Source organism: Pterocles gutturalis, unplaced genomic scaffold, assembly GCF_000699245.1.
Source record: "Pterocles gutturalis isolate BGI_N339 unplaced genomic scaffold, ASM69924v1 scaffold49453, whole genome shotgun sequence".
Lineage (NCBI taxonomy): Eukaryota > Metazoa > Chordata > Aves > Pterocliformes > Pteroclidae > Pterocles > Pterocles gutturalis.
The window spans coordinates 3,303-18,889 of NW_010119845.1; the positions used below are offsets into that span (position 1 = coordinate 3,303).

The 15,587-nt window shown below is 43.6% G+C and overlaps 1 protein-coding gene across 1 annotated transcript; it reads left to right on the top strand.

Moving 5' to 3' along the window:
* The first annotated feature begins 11,596 nt into the window (after nucleotides 1–11,596).
* On the top strand, nucleotides 11,597–14,548 carry LOC104457882 (left-right determination factor 2-like). Its single transcript, XM_010076678.1, has 4 exons — nucleotides 11,597–11,861; nucleotides 12,747–12,993; nucleotides 13,810–14,049; nucleotides 14,209–14,548. Exons 1-4 carry the CDS (start codon nucleotides 11,597–11,599, stop codon nucleotides 14,546–14,548), a joined length of 1,092 nt encoding a protein of 363 aa, XP_010074980.1.
* Nucleotides 14,549–15,587: the final 1,039 nt, after the last annotated feature.

Consider the following 15,587-nt stretch of genomic DNA (forward strand, 5'->3'; position numbering starts at 1 on the left):
TATTTAACCAAATATATCTAGCAATATAGTGTAGAAATTTGCCTTGCTTTTATTTTATGTTTTGTGTCAGATAGATAGGAAATGGTGAATGGGGTGTTGGTATTGATGCTTGAGCATGGTTAATTTTTCTCATGATCTTCGTCAAGTTGTATGTTGATGAAAACTGGGATTTTATTAAAATGCACAAGTAACTGCAATCTAAAATAGCAATACTGAAAAGTATGGGAGAAATGTACAGGAGAAAAAAGTAAGCTTATCACAAAACATTTTGTATTTAAACTTAATTTATGAAACGGTGAATTATTGTCCCTACTTTGCGCACTGAGCTCATTGGTTTTGATCATCCTGGTTATGTCTAAAGAGGCGTCCCTGCGAGTGCTCCTGGGCTTCTGTACCAATACCCCAGCTATAAACACTGCCAAAACCAGCTGTGACAGCTGCCAAACCTTGCTGTAGGCCCTACCTGGGATAGGACAGGCCTATGCCTTACCAGAGGGCAATGCATAGACTTCCTCATCACTCACCTGTGCATGGTGTGAGGTTTTAAACCTCTGTTTTGTGGATAGCTGCAGCTGTGGAGAATCTTTTGCTGTTATATAGGATTTTTTGGTTTATTATTAGCTTGTCGAAATGCAGGCGCTGTTGACGTAACATACTTTGGTACAAAACTAGGACAAGGTGACCTGAAATATGGATGACTTCATTGTTTTCTGAATATACATGTTACCTTAACTCCCATCCGTGCATTAAGCCTGTGTGTACAGAAGCTGAAGAGAGTTAATGCGTAGGTGGCATAGCACTAACTATAATTAAGGCAAGTCCCTGGGGGACAGAGGGAGATGGAGAAACCCTCTGTCACAGTCTGGTCTCTCCCACTGAAGATGACAGCAGCTGGCCACATGACCCGTTGGATTTCAGTGGATCAGGGAGCAGGTGTATTTGTCACCAGTGTAAAACAGCAAACCACTTACACCTTCTAGTGTTTTGCTCTTCTTGGGTACAATATACATTAGTTTTAGCGATGAACTGCAGTGTCCTCAAGAGCCTCTGTGCTCAACAGCTGTCCTGACCATACAAAGTCAGTCTTGTTGCACCACTATTGGGGTGAGACAGACACGGGGCAGACATCAGCATCCTTGCCTTAGGCGCTGCTTTCCCTGGAGCAGAAAGCTGGGTGGTTGCTTGTGCAGGAGCTACAAAACACTCCAGGAGATCTTGCAGTCTAAACCATGTGAGGGTTAAGTCAGCACAGTTTGCTGGACCCCGTGTCCCCAGGATGGATTGAAAGTAACTTTTTGTTAACCAACCTCTCAAATCCTGTTTTTGATCAGAATAGACCAGAAGAGGAAAATAGTTTTTCCTTTTTTTTTTTTTTTTTCCAAATACTAATCAGTTTGACAGCTTTGAGCAAGCTAGTTGTTAAACTGGTTGATCTGCTTTATCCATTCTCTATCTGCAGAGTCCAGTTCTGCTTCCTTAAAGTGCAGGTGCCAGAAAGTGCCCAACGAGGACCCAAACGCCTGCAGCATGCCTCGAGCAGCAGCCATGTGCTTGGAATGGGTTGGATGCTACTGCACCCCACCATTGCCAGTCACGCTCTAGTAAAGCCAGGCCCTGGGTGCAGGATCTTCCTCACTGGAGAAAGCCACACTGCCCTTGGTCATGGCCATTTGCCGTTGCCACAGCCCACCACAGATTCCTCCTTAAGCCACTTGGCATCCTGTCACCAATCACCCCAGACACTTGTGCCTCCTGTGCCCAGCACTTGGCCCCCCGCTTAGGCTCACCGGGATCATCCTGCTGTCATTAGTGGCCTCCAGTGCTCACCCGCTGTGGCATGGATCTGCAAAGGAGCCAAGGCACTGTTGCAGTGGGAAATGTAACAGGGGCCTTCTCGGCTCTTTGCAAAGCCAAAACCTGAATTTAACAGGTCAGGCCTATTTCTGAAGGCTGAGACACACAAATCTACAGAGATAACTATTGGTGCGAGCTCCTAGGCAGAACACAGAAGCTAATAAAGCATAACTCTTAATTCTGCTGCTTCTGGTTTGCCTTGATTTAACCTGAGATTAAAATAAAATCAAAGCTTTTTGAAATCCTCACAGTCTGTACTCTGCATTTTTTTCATCTGTAAATCCACAAGTGGGAAGGGGGAATTCTTGCCCAAGGGAGGAAAAGGATTACTCATTTTAAAAGCCCTTTAAAAAGTATTCAGTCCAGATTCCTATTCAAATATATTCTTAATTTTAAAAAATATACCAATTTAAATTATAACCACCTGTATTAAGGCTTAAGATTTTGACACTTTAAAAATATTGTAAATTGCACCTATAAGTGTTTAAGCAGTGTGTTTGATGCTGACATTTTAAGGGAAGTCAAGTCTAAATACGCGCCATTCCTTACCGGGTGATCACCTGTTGGACATATTATCACCATACCTTCTGACTTTCCCATTCTCATCCCTCCCTATCCACTTTCATTCCTCTTTCTGTAGTAGTTTGTTTCCTCCTCCTGTTCCTCCTTTCTCATATTTCCTTTTTTGTGACAATTTTATTTTCTCTTAATCATTTTCTTTTCTTTCTGTTCCATCTTTCTCCTTTCAGATGTATGCCAAAGGGTATAAAGGTATTCTCTTGCATCTCTTCCAGCTGTACACGGCGTTTGACATTGCATCAGGAGTAAGAGCGTGGCCTGATCTGTGTAAAAAAGAAATTAATGTAGTCACTGCAGGCTGAGCTTAAACACCTGGGTGATCTATGGATCAATGGAGAACTTTCTTCCCTGTAAGTAGGCAGTAACAAATGGCAAGAGGGATATCTCTTGTTTTACTAAGATACTTTAGGTGCAGTAATTGTTAGTCTATTGGTGATTAGGGTTTTGTTGATGGAAGCCGTGCTTGGCTGGTGCCTTTGAAAAGCAGTTTATTTTAGTATCTAAATATGGACCTGAAAATTTTGTCCAAGGCAATTTGCTCAAGGTCGTTATCCTGACTGGGACAGAACTGGGAAGAGAGCTCAAATGTTTTCAGCTCTCCCTTCCTATTGATACTCTGCACTGTTTCAGTAAAGCAGATGTTTATATATTCAGATTATATACCAGATTATAATGAAGTGAGTGATCAGAATAAATTTGGGAGGAGTTAAAAGCAGGTCCTGTAAAGTAGCACAGCCACTTTGTGGGAGTTTCTGGAGTAAGACAGACCAGGGACAGAAGAAATGGTCCATGTTGCATGGGAGCACCTAGGCAAACTATTCCTACCTTCATACAACGTGCACCTTTTCTTTTACACCCTGTCTGGGTCGGTTCCTGGGTCTGTACAGGCACAGCTGAGAGGGTAGGTGTACGCTGGCACTGCTGCATGCAGAGCCCTGAGATGAGCAGAGCTGAGGTTTAAGGCCCCAAATTGCCAACTGCTCTGGGGAAGGGTGAGCCAGGTTGATCGTAGGGCCTTTGCACTGCAGTTCCTGTGAACATTAGAAGAATTTCATATGTCAGTATAAGACCTTGAACTTATTATTCAAATTATCACTGTGAGAGCATTTCTCAGAGGACATGAAACAATGTTAAGGAACCAGTTCCCATCCACTTTCCTAAGGAAACAAGACAACTATGTTCTGTAATTGCTGTGGTTTCTGGATTAGTTTCAAGGCAAGCCCAGGCAATAGTATATTTTCATGTTCCATTATGAATCTTGAGCTTTTTCTTATTTAGGACAGCATGTTTTTAAGAGTTTGCCAGCCTGGGAACATAGTGAAGTCCAGAACTAAGCTTTCCTGCCACAAGGGACTGAGAAGAAGTCAAGCTGTGCAGCCTCCAAAGAGCTTTGAGAGCTGGTCTTCCAAGTTTGCTGCACATTGTGATTTTCAGATCCTTTCCATTGGATTTGCAGAACCTGAACTTCATTGAAAACGCTGTTTTCCTGTAGTCTGCCATTGAGGTGTTCTAATAGGTCTGGTCAAACTGCATTAATTCCCAGTTCATCTGTGTCTCTGATCTGATTGTAGTCATTTATTTCTAGTTTTGCTGTCACAGAGGTAAAGTATTCCTCACTCTGTTTTAGAACCAACACAGAGAAGAAGGACTAGGCACCCAAGTTTTGCTCAAATCAATGAAAAATGGACTCTGAATTCTTTTTTGTGCCTTTGAAAATCTTCTCCATGTGTATGATATGTTAGAAGATCATGAATTCTGTACTGGTAACTGCTGAAGCTAACAGCCATGCTACAGAAATAAAGCAAATTTTAGTCACCATGTCTTTACTATAGTTATTCAGCCTGGAAAGCTGGCAGATACCAGCTTCAAATGCATGTTGAATCTCATGTTAAATCAAAAATCAAGGTTCAGAAATTATTTGGTTGCTACATGGAAATGCTGGCCATTCCTGGATTAATGCTTATAAATAAGCAAATGGCTAGGTAAAAAACAAAAAAAAAAAAACCAAAAAAAACCCCACAACAACCAAAAACCAAAAAAACCCCAAACAAACAGAAAAAAAAGAAAGAAAAAAAAACAAAAACAACTGAAGGTTGTGTTTCACGCTTCAAGTGTCATGGCCAAGTGTGGCTAGATTCCCTTTTAAAATCAAATGACCATGATGCATCTCCCAGGGTCCTGTAGTATAAATGCTAAAAGGATTAAAACTAGTCAGCTTTATTTTACTCTTTATAAGGGCCCTGTTAAATCCGAGACTTTATACCTTTGTTTACATAGATATGTGTACATGGCAGGAAATTACATAATTTAACCTGTGCCATGAAGTAAAATACCCCTTTGTGTTCTGTTTTGGAGTCAAATACACAAGGAACTGTATTTTCTCCAGTTCTTTCCTACTAAAGTCCTTTTCATTAAAAAGTAATAACATACCAAAAAAGTTACAAAAGCAATACAAGGATAATATAAATATTTAAGTGAAAACAGCTTTGTAGTAACTGCTTGAGTAGAAGCAGTCTATTCACACACCATCCTTTCTGAACATTGCAGCATTGTTTGAAGGAAAAAAAAAATTAGGGGGCTATTTTGATTTTTGTTATTACACAATTCTCAAAGGTGTAACAAGGTACCAGATCTAGACAGAAGGGGAATGGAAGGAACAGGATAAATAATAAACCAGCATAAAGAGTAAAAAGCTCATTAGGTTTTCAAAAAAAGAGTTAATGATTTGAAATGTCATTAACAGATTAAACATCTTTTAAAATGCATTTCAAATACTCTATAGCCCTTTAAGACCATTCTCAGAAGAGATGGCAGAACTCTGAAGACCAAGAAAAGATGCCTGCAAAGTTCGATGCAACATTTACCATCAGTTAAGCCTGGCTCTTTCTGTTTAAAAAGAATGAATATTAAGCATCAGGATGAGGGATTATAGTCTGATCCAGATTGTCATTTCCAAGAAGATTGTTTTGTACCTCTTGAATCTTCTGGTACCCCTGGAAGCCTCTCAGACATCCACGCCCAGTGTCAGCCGAGCTCACCCAGAGCTCAGGCATACAGCTTCAGTGTTGTTGCTGGACCTGTTTAGATTTCCACTTTATTATCCTTTTGATCACAGTAACATCAAGGAAAAAAGCCATGTGCAAGTAATTGTTCTGAAACTGAATACATCTAGGTTCCAGTGTAAAACCTACTGACACGCAATAGCCCCAAAGTCACTTCAGCAGCAGATGTTACAGTTGGAAAACAACTATATAAGAAGTTTAGCTCGTTTTCCTGCAGTTGCATGTATCTTTTTTCCGATCAATATATTTGCTAAGGCACTGTCCAAGTTAATTTTAAATATCTCAGTGAGGACTAATGGAAGCCCTTGGGCAATTACTCCACACTCTATCAGATGTACCAAATTAGAGAAGTCTAAAGTATTTATCGATTCAATCATGTTGTCTCTGTGCATGTTATGACCTAATTTTGTCTTCTGCAATCTTGCACTTTTTTTTTTTATTTTCTGTGCAAGGAAAAGCCCTTTTTCTGTTTTGCACTAAACTTAAAATCACTATTTTGCTTGACAGCTCACAATGCTTAGCAGAAGTTCCTTTTAGATCTCACTCATTTTGGCCTTTTATTTTTATTTTTGGCCTGCAGAAAAAAAAATCTTCCAACAAAGTCAGTAATGCAAATTATTCAACTCTCATTAACACATAGTTCATAATCTTTCTGCCTTTGCAGCTTCTCCTGATAACAGAAATAAGTTACAGCTACTAGAATATAGGGGTATTCTTTCTCTGTCTATCTGAGTTGGGAAAATTGATTTGTTTTCTCTTCTTCTTAGTAAAAGAGGAAAGTGTGCAGTGAAGCAAAAGTTATTAGAGTTAATATTAACTGGAGGAAATACAATCCATAATTAAGCCAGGCTACTCACTGCCACAGAAGCAATAGGAAAAGTATTCCAAGTGTATTAGCATGTCAGGAAAACAGGGGCATTTCTCAGTTATCGGAAGGCCACTTGCTACACAAACATGGCACAGTATCTGCAAGGGGAACGGGACACGCACCAAATGTTCAGAAGTCCATTGAGCCCTTCAGCCTGAAAGCTGGACGAAGCCCAGCTCTCTTGATAGCACCATGTGCATTAAAACTTCCAGCTGACACATTTTGCTCAAAAAAAAAAAAAAAAGAAAAAAGGAAAAAAGCGCAGCATTTTCACTAGGAAGACAAATGGACTCTATTAGAAAATTAAGTGGTGCTCCTACAACATACAGTTTTTTCTCGGTAATGGAGATGTTCCTCAATAAAGTGAACTGTGGTGCGAAGCAAACAATTTAGGGCCATATACTTATTTATCTGATTCAACAGCATTTGCTAAATGTCAGCGTTTTTGCTAGCAGCCTTTTCTGTAGCCATCAGAGTGGTAACAAATCCTGATTCCCCAGCAACAAACAATGCACAGAGTAGGGCAGAGGGGAGGAGACTGCTGAGGGGACAGAAAAAAAGGTATTTAAACAGTTGTGTTTGCTTTTCTGTAAAAAGAAAATATCTTGGAGATCTCTCTTCTGCCTGAACACTGGCACTTTGCAATTGCTGCCAACACAAACCCTGCAAGCAAGCCAGCTGACATCAGCTGACCAAGGACATCGTGGGACTTTGGGCGTTTTATCCATTCCTCTTCGCACAGGCAGCCTTTTGTCTGGGCTGTTTGACCGAAACAAACCCATGAGTAAAAGCTGAAGCCTGCCTGTGGAAGGCGTGCTTAAGTTGGTGTGATCTAAGATACACAGCACCACAAGTTACATGAGCTGAGCTCAATCAAGATCAAACCAGGTTTGCAACCTCTCTCTCTCAAATAGAATGGGGGTTTTATTATTCTGGGTACGTTCTGGGGTACATGCATAAGGGAACATTATCTCCATTGCTGCCTGGGGCTTCACCGCCAACGTTTGTGAGAGGAACCCAACAGGACATGTGATCTGTAAGATATTTTCGCTGGAGATGGCCAGTTCAGTCTGGCCTAGACTGGTGATGAGGAAAAGCAGGCTCATGTCCTTGCCTAGATTAAATGAATTGCATCATTTCTGTATAGCTCAAGCAGGCAATTGTTTGCACCACAAAACTTGCTTCTGAAACTGGCTCCTTAGCTGGCAGGTGGAGGAAATGTTAGGGACTGAGGCTGTGGCTGCAGTGTCTTTGGTATGAGATCTGTGCACTCTCAGGTCAGAATAAATGTGGCTTGGCTCAGACGTGGGACACAAAGTCGTATTTCCCAGAGTCGTACTAAGCAGATTTCACAGTACAGACGTAAAGTCCATTTTATGATTTTATGCTCACTGGAAGGGGATGCATGGAAGTGCGTATGTAAAGACAGGTAAGTCAGGCGATACCTGATGGAGAACAAAGCCTTTTGGAACCAAAATTAACATGGTCAAATTTTTGGAACCAAAAACCAGAACCAGCAGAAAGGATTTAGTGCGGATCAACACTCCACATTGAGTGGCTCTGCTGGTTTCAGTCTGATAAAAGCTGGATGTCATGTGTTTTCAGGCTGTATCTTATGAAACTTGTCTGTGACAGACTCTTGCAGAGCAGGCTGAGGCTGTGGGGAGCATGCATGCAAACGCCAGTGAGCTATACTGGTCCCACAGAAGTCCTGGGCGATGTTATTCTGGCTCTGTGCACCGAGCAAGCTGTTCACCTTACCCTTGTCCTGTGCAGAAGGTGCTGTGCAGCTCGAGAGATGGGAAATGAAAATGCTTTTTGCCTCGGTCACTATGTAGAAATCAGGCACAAGCCCAGAGTGAGTGAAATCGAGATGCTGTCTGCTGGCAGTGGCGCTGCTTTCCAGCAGTGGGCTTGGGGAGCTCCACGCTCGCTGCCTCGACTTGTTTGACACCAGGCTGGTCCCTGCAGAGGAACAAGGGTCCCACCACCAGCACGGACTGTGCCAGTCACAAAGGAAGCCAAAGGTGCCTGTGACATCCCAGTTAAAGGTGTGTAGCCTGGGTTTAAAATGCTCATGGGAATACTAAGTTCAAAGCACTGGCTGAATCAAATTCTTCTTTAAGTTGGTAAGTTTATAGCTGCATCTTAACCACTATTATTTTTATTTCCACATTCCTATTTTCCAGAGACCCTGACTTTGGGGAAAATCAGACCAAAATCAACATGGAGGTCTGTTCCCATCTCTATACAATAAGCCTATTGCACAAATCAGGGCATTCCTTGGAGCACACAACAATTGTTTCCTTTCACATCACTCAAGCAAAGGCTGTTTGAATATGAGCCCCATTGTAACACAAAATAAGTATGTCCATGGAAATTCAAATCTTGAGAAATTAAATGTTTGGATCCTCACTGACACACTGTAAATGCATTTGAAACATTCTGGTTTCCTAGGATAAGAGCTACATAATTAAGCTAAGCCTTTCACACTTTCTCTTTTAGCCCGTTGGATTTATTTACCAAAAATCATTGCGTAGATACACCCAGCAAATGTCTTAGAGAACCGTTTGTAACTAAATTAAATGCTTAAATATAGAGATTCTCTCCTCCCTAATTTCTGCCTTTATTAGAACTGAGAGTTGCTCATACTTCATCCCTTGCAGACTCTTTAAATCCTGTTTGACATTTTGAGTGTGCCGTGCAGCTTCTAATACACATTACACAAAAAGAGCTATTATAAAATTCCTGATTTTTTTCTTGTTTGGATGACAAAGGGGGAAAGGCAAATCCTCCAATTGGACCAGATAATCACTCTCCTGTGAAAAGCCTACAATCCACATCCTCTGTTTTTCTTCTTAGCTGAGCTTCAACTCTGTTTGGTCAATAATTTTATTTTCTGTGTGAAGCCCATAAATCACCTTCCAATACACATTGGACAGTGAAGAGTCCTGGTAGATGAGACATCAGCCACGGGAGAAGCCACATCGGATCCAGGACAGCCGGGTTCTGCTGGAGCAATCAGGCATTTTCATTTCATATAATTTTTTTTTTTTTTAAGAGCCCTCACTACCTAGTAGGACCACTCTCCGGAGCAAAGACTAATTGGATGGATAAAGGTTTACAGGATCAGGTCTTCTGGCATGATTAAAGAGAGACTATTACAAATCTGTGAACTGCAGTTTTATCCAGGTGACTCTTGCTATATCAGTGTAACAAATTCACTGCTGGAACTGAGTTAGCCAACACTTACAGAGCGTACCTGAAGGAAACTTTGTCAGCCACCTAAAGATTGCTTAGACGCAGTTTGCGACCGAAGCCTCCACAGTTCGTTGTGTGACTGCGTTTGTCCCATCCCGTGCAAGCCAGTGATGTGACATGTAGCTGCGGAGGCAGCCCGGAGGGAACAGTGGGCATACAGAGCCTTACTAAGGGGCTGAGAGGGTCATAAAGATTTCAGCAAAAATACCTTTCCCTCCCCTTATTTGCAAGAGCAGGAGTTTTTGACATGAGTTGAAGCTGAGGCAGTCAAATGAAGTGGGTATTTTTCACTGCTATTTGTGTCTCGGGAATGAATATAGCAGAAAATATTGATTAATTCAGAGGAAGATGCTACACAAAGGGAAAGATTAAAGATTGTACTGCCTTGGGCCATGCACAAACTGTTAGTTTGTAGTTTATGTTTCCATTTTAGCCTTAAAACTCAATTCAACCAAATAAGGTGCCCCTTAAACATCTAATGGAGCTTTATCATATTTAAGTAGATAAGATTCTTAAAAGGTTATAAAGACAAAATGTGCAGTAGCAGAAGTGTGTAGTTAGGCTCTTTCAGGTGGCTTTGTTGCTTTCCTCCATGTACGAAACAGGCTGCCTCAGCTGACACTTGTACTGAGGGCTGAACCACAATGGGGGGACTTCTGTACAAAAGTTCATTACATGGGGTCCTCCAGCCAGACTTTTCTCAGGGCACACCATTCAGCCTGGACATTGGATGAAACCAGAACAGGTTTGGCTCATGCACAGAAACAAATAAAAATCCAAAGATCTTTTGATGCTGAAGACATTTGTATACATGCTCAGGCCCTTCTGTACTTTTTGCTGCTGGAGAGGATGAGAATTTGCCCAAAGTGCCGTGCTCCTTCACACTTTTATCAATCACATTTTACTTTTTTTTCAATTAACTTCTCCTGGGATTGGTTTCAAAAATAGATTTCCACATCTTATGCCAGCAAAGGCCAGGGAAGCAAAGGATGTGAGCTTCAAGTTTAAAGGTTGACTTCAAGGCAAACATCCAACATCCCCCACAGCCTCCAGGTCAGCTTCACTCTTCAGAGGCAACTCTCTACTGTGGCTGTTAACAGCGTTCAAAATACCAATATTATTCACCCATGGCTGTGGAAAAGCAGGGTGGTTTCTGATGTCCATGAAAGGTGATCTGCCTTTATATAAAGCCTTCTTCTTTTCAGTGCAAGTATTATTAATCCCACTGGAATCCATAAAGAGTGATGGGACATTTTTCTAAAATGTCAGGCCTGTACAGCTTCCACTTTCTGTGATTCAGAAGCAGCGTAAAAGGCCATAAACCATTCAGCTGCCATGATTCACCGCCCTGATTCATACGCTCGATACAAATATTCAGAGATCAAAGTGGTACCTACCCCCCAAAAATGATTTCAAATGATTTTTTAATGCTTGCCTTAAAGATAGACTTCCAGCTAAAGCATTATTCTCCTGATTGATATTGGCTGCTTTAGGGAGCAAGTCCCCTGCAGTAAAGATTGACGCTTCCTTTAAGAATCGTACGGTGCAGTACATAAAACAATATACTCTGCGGATGTGTTCCCCCCCCCGACCTAGGCTGAACATGAGGCACTGATCACTCAGAGGTTTCCTGGGCAAAGCTTTACAGGGTATTAAAAAAAGCATGGAAACTTCTTCCCTGAGAAGGAATGTGGAAGCTCCCGTAAACCTTTTTGTATTAACTTTGTGGTAGATGAAGGTGTTAAACTGGCATGTGTCTACTGATGGGGGGAGTGAGCCTTTTAAGTCCTCTGCTTCATCCCCACTTGTGGAATTTGTTGTGCCAGTGGGACGAGGCTGGCTATAAAACCCCGGCACAGGGGACCTCCATCCCGCGCAGGCAGCCTGCCCCCATATCTCTGCTGAGAGCAGCCCCGGGGAGATCCCCCCTTCACCTCTGCTGGGTGGGCAGCTGCTTCGCTGACAGAGGAGGATGGATGCGAGGTTCGCCTGGATGCTCTGCGTGCTCTGCCTGGCTGTCACGGTGCAAGCGTTTACCCAGGAAGGGTTCAAGGAGGTGTTGCTGAAACAGCTGGGACTCTCCGAGGTCCCTAAACTTCATAAGAGAGATTTGGAGGATCTGGTTATCCCAGACCACGTAAAGAACAAATACATCTCCATGCTGAAGCGCCAAAGGGTGAAGCGCCGAGCTTTGCCGAGCCTGGCGGGCATCCTCAGGGGGATCCCTGGCAACACAGGTAACATTTCTGCTGTCGCTGTCGGGAACTCACAAAGCACCATGCCGCTGCCCAGGGAAGCCACGGGTGGGCAGAGGCAAGCTCACAGGGGGAATGAGGTTTGGGTCTGGCTCCAAACCTGAGCCGGGCAGAAGAGGTGCACGTAACAGCATCTTAAAGACTAACACGCACCAGTAACTCCTTGTACCTGGAGAGGGAGGGGGTCCCACGGTCCTTGCAAAGGGCAGGCTGCTGCTGGAGCTTGAGAGAAGAGAAAAGCCTTGGTACCCAGGCAACATTTTGGGCAGGTGGAAAAACAATGTAAAAGAAAAAAAAAAAGTCAGTAGGATGTACAGACCTTGCAGATTTTGGGTCAAAACTCCAGAAAGTCCTCTAATAGGAATCATACCTCTCTGAGGATGTTTCACTCTCACCAGTTTTTTGGTGTTCTGTTTTGGTGGGGTTTTTTTTCAATTGGAGAACTATCAGGGAGGAAATCAGCTGTCCAGACACAATAAGTGTCCATACAAGGACATTTATAGCTTGTTTCACTTTCAAAAGATGTACATAACTCCCTGGGAAGCAAATGAAAACACTTTTTCATTGCAAGCGGTGCAGTTTCCTGCTTTGGTGCCCAGCACTGGCACAGAGAGATGTCTGCTCAATCTGGGGGCAATTTATAAAGGAGATTTCTTCCCCTTGCTGACAGGTTGCAGAGACTCAGGCACAGAATCAAGGCGTTTGCAAGACATTGATTCAAATGTGCATTAGAAAAGGTGTGTTTATTGGCTGCCCCTGCCACAAGGGCTCCATGTGGGAGCATGGAAGGAGTGTGTTGTGATGATAATTGTGGATGGAAGTGGGGGGGATGGCAATGACAGGCTGAATTTTTTGTTCCCACTGGGCACATGGCAGGAGAAGTCCTCTACTCTGACACCACCACGCGCCAGAACCTGATCTTTGACATGGAGGGCAGGATACCCCAAAACAGTGAAGTGACGATGGCTGAACTGAAACTCTTCAAAAAGCCCCTGGACAGAGTAAACCTGCCTGCCAGGCACCCGCACCGGCCCGTCACCAACGCCAGGGTCAGCGTGTACTGGGTGCAACGGCAGCACGATGGCACCAACAGGACATCCCTGATCGACTCCCGGTAAGAAAGGGACCTCTCCTGGTGGCAGGACTCTACTTAGGGGGTATGGGTACTCTGGGCTGGGTTTGGGTGTTACGTGTTTGTGCCTCCGGTCAGTCTGATGGGGTTACATCTGTAGAACCAGGCTCTATAGCCTCTAAACCCAGAATGAGTTGATAAGAGCAGATTTTAGGTTAAGACTGCAATGTATGATGATTAATTGAAATAATCTATTTCTGTTTGAAATGATGCTATGTACTGCTGGCTTCCCCTCTAAAACCCTCCACCTGGCTCACTTCTCTCTTACTCTCTAACTCACATGGGTTACTGGCTGTTGGTATTCTTTCCACTGGCCATTTCGTTAGCTGTTTTAAAAAAGTAAATTATACAAAAAACATCTGATTCTGTTGCCTTGAGCCCTGGGGAAGTTTTACAACTCTTGAAGGTAGAATTAGACATCAATGCAATTTTCTGGATAGGTAGAAACTTACGGCCCTAGTGCAGCTAGGACAGGAGCAGGTGGGAGCAGTGGTGTTTACCAGGAGGTCCGCATGAAAACTGAGGCTGCAGATAATCCTGCACTGCTGTATTTCTGTAAGAGCATGAATGAATACCGTGACATGAACATGCACAAAGGGGTTTATTTAGCCCTTCAGTGTCTGCTACATCTGCATGCTTCTTTCTGTGGTGCTTGCCCAGAGCGCTCAGCAAGAATTACTGTGTAATTAAGGCATGTGACAATCAACGGGAAGCAAATTATTCTGCTGCAATAAGAGCACGGTGAGCCCAGACTTTATTTGATGAGCTTTTTTCTAATGCTGAGCTCTTGTCATGCAGGCTGGTTCCTATACGCGAGTCGGGCTGGAAGAACTTCGATGTGACGCAGGCTGTGCACTACTGGCTGCGAAACAAGAGGCGGGAGCCAATGTTCCTGGAGGTGTGGATTGAAGGAGAAAGAGTAGGCAGCCACGCCTCGGAAATGGCCAAAGCCGTGCGTTTCACCTCACAGGACCCCAAGGATAAAGCCCTAGGCAAACCTGAACTGGTGCTTTACACCCTCGACTTGGAAGACTATGGGTACGTATGAAACCTAAACCTGTGCTGTGGCTGGTGTAATTTTGCTCCTGAATTTTGCACTGTGTGTTTCATGGCTCAGGGCCCGCCTGTGCTATCAACAGGGGGATTATTTCTCCCACCTTCCTGATTTCCAGTTCTTGTTTCTCCCTTGGCATGCAGGGGCCCCGGGGACTGCAAGGAGGAGGCAGCAATGGGGAAATCCACCTGCTGCCGGCACAAACACTACATCAACTTCCGCGAGCTCGCGTGGACGCAGTACTGGATCATTGAGCCGGCGGGGTACCAGGCTTACCGGTGCTCAGGGAGCTGCCTGCAGCCGCCCAGCCCCCTGCGGCGCTTTGGCTACGGCGAGCGCACTTGTGCCGTGACGGACAGCTCCCCGCTGCCCATGATGTACCTCGTCAAAAGAGGCAACCACACCGAGATCGAAGCAGCTGAGTTTCCCAACATGATTGTCGAGAGGTGCAGCTGTGTCACCAACGGCATGGCACTGGTGTGAGACGCGGGTGGCCCACTGGGGATGTCAGCCAGTCCCCTGCTTCCCTGCAGCCCTGCCCAGAGCCACCCTGGTCCTCAGCCCCGGGACCAGCAATAAAGGTCCTGGGGGGACCCTCAGATCCCCACCTCCAAGGGTCAGCAGCTGGGGCTGTGGCTGTCCTGCAGAAAGGGTGCACTTGAAGACATTGTATAGATGGGCTCAGAGGAGCATCCACCTGCACATATACCTATGTCAGGGGCACCTATGGAGCCTAACGCTTCTCAGGGCCCCCTTGATGCTAGACAAATTTAATTGAATTTGGTGGAGCTGTGTCCGATTTCTTTTAGTCCCCACCTCAGAGTATTGCAAACAGCTCCAGGCAAAGGAGGAGGGATCATCACCAGGTGAAAAAGTAATGGGTGGGTTCAGCTTTTTGTTAGGCTCCTGGTTTTGGTCCTTGTCTGTCCAAGTCATTATGGTAAACTTGAGAGCAGAAGCACTTACATGTATATACTGTATACACACACATACACACATGTACATATATATAGTATATGAGTATATGTATGTATTGTCTACATACATATTGGATGTACACATATTGTCTACATACATACACATATGTACATATTGTCTAGAGCTTAAAGGAACATATATGTATGTGCATATGTATAGTATGCATATATACATATATACACATACATAAAATGTAACTTGGAACTCAAAGGATTATATTTTCGGCCCCCGCACCATGGGTTTAGACCAGTTTTAGGCAGAATTTAGAGTCCTGAAGTCAATGGGAATATCAGGACTTAGGTTTGCTCATGCCAGTAACAGTTTGTAGAATCAGACCCTTATTTTTCTGGTTGTGTGTTACCGTTATTTCAATTTAGGGATATTTTCCAAGTTTTGTGTGCTTTCAAACTCAAGGAAACAATAAAATAAAATTATTAAAGTAGCCATGTGTTTGCTTATATTTATTCTTAGGTCGAAAAGTGGAGGGAAAATATCTGTCGTATTTCTGAATGTACCCCAGTGCCCAGCTCCTATAAGCACACCC

Coding starts and splice junctions, on each gene's coding strand:
- LOC104457882 (XM_010076678.1), top strand. CDS start 11,597: ATGGATGCGAGGTTCGCCTGGATGCTCTGCGTGCTCTGCCTGGCTGTC. Junction 12,994..13,809: donor ACATCCCTGATCGACTCCCG/GTAAGAAAGGGA, acceptor CTTGTCATGCAG/GCTGGTTCCTATACGCGAGT. Junction 14,050..14,208: donor CTCGACTTGGAAGACTATGG/GTACGTATGAAA, acceptor CTTGGCATGCAG/GGGCCCCGGGGACTGCAAGG.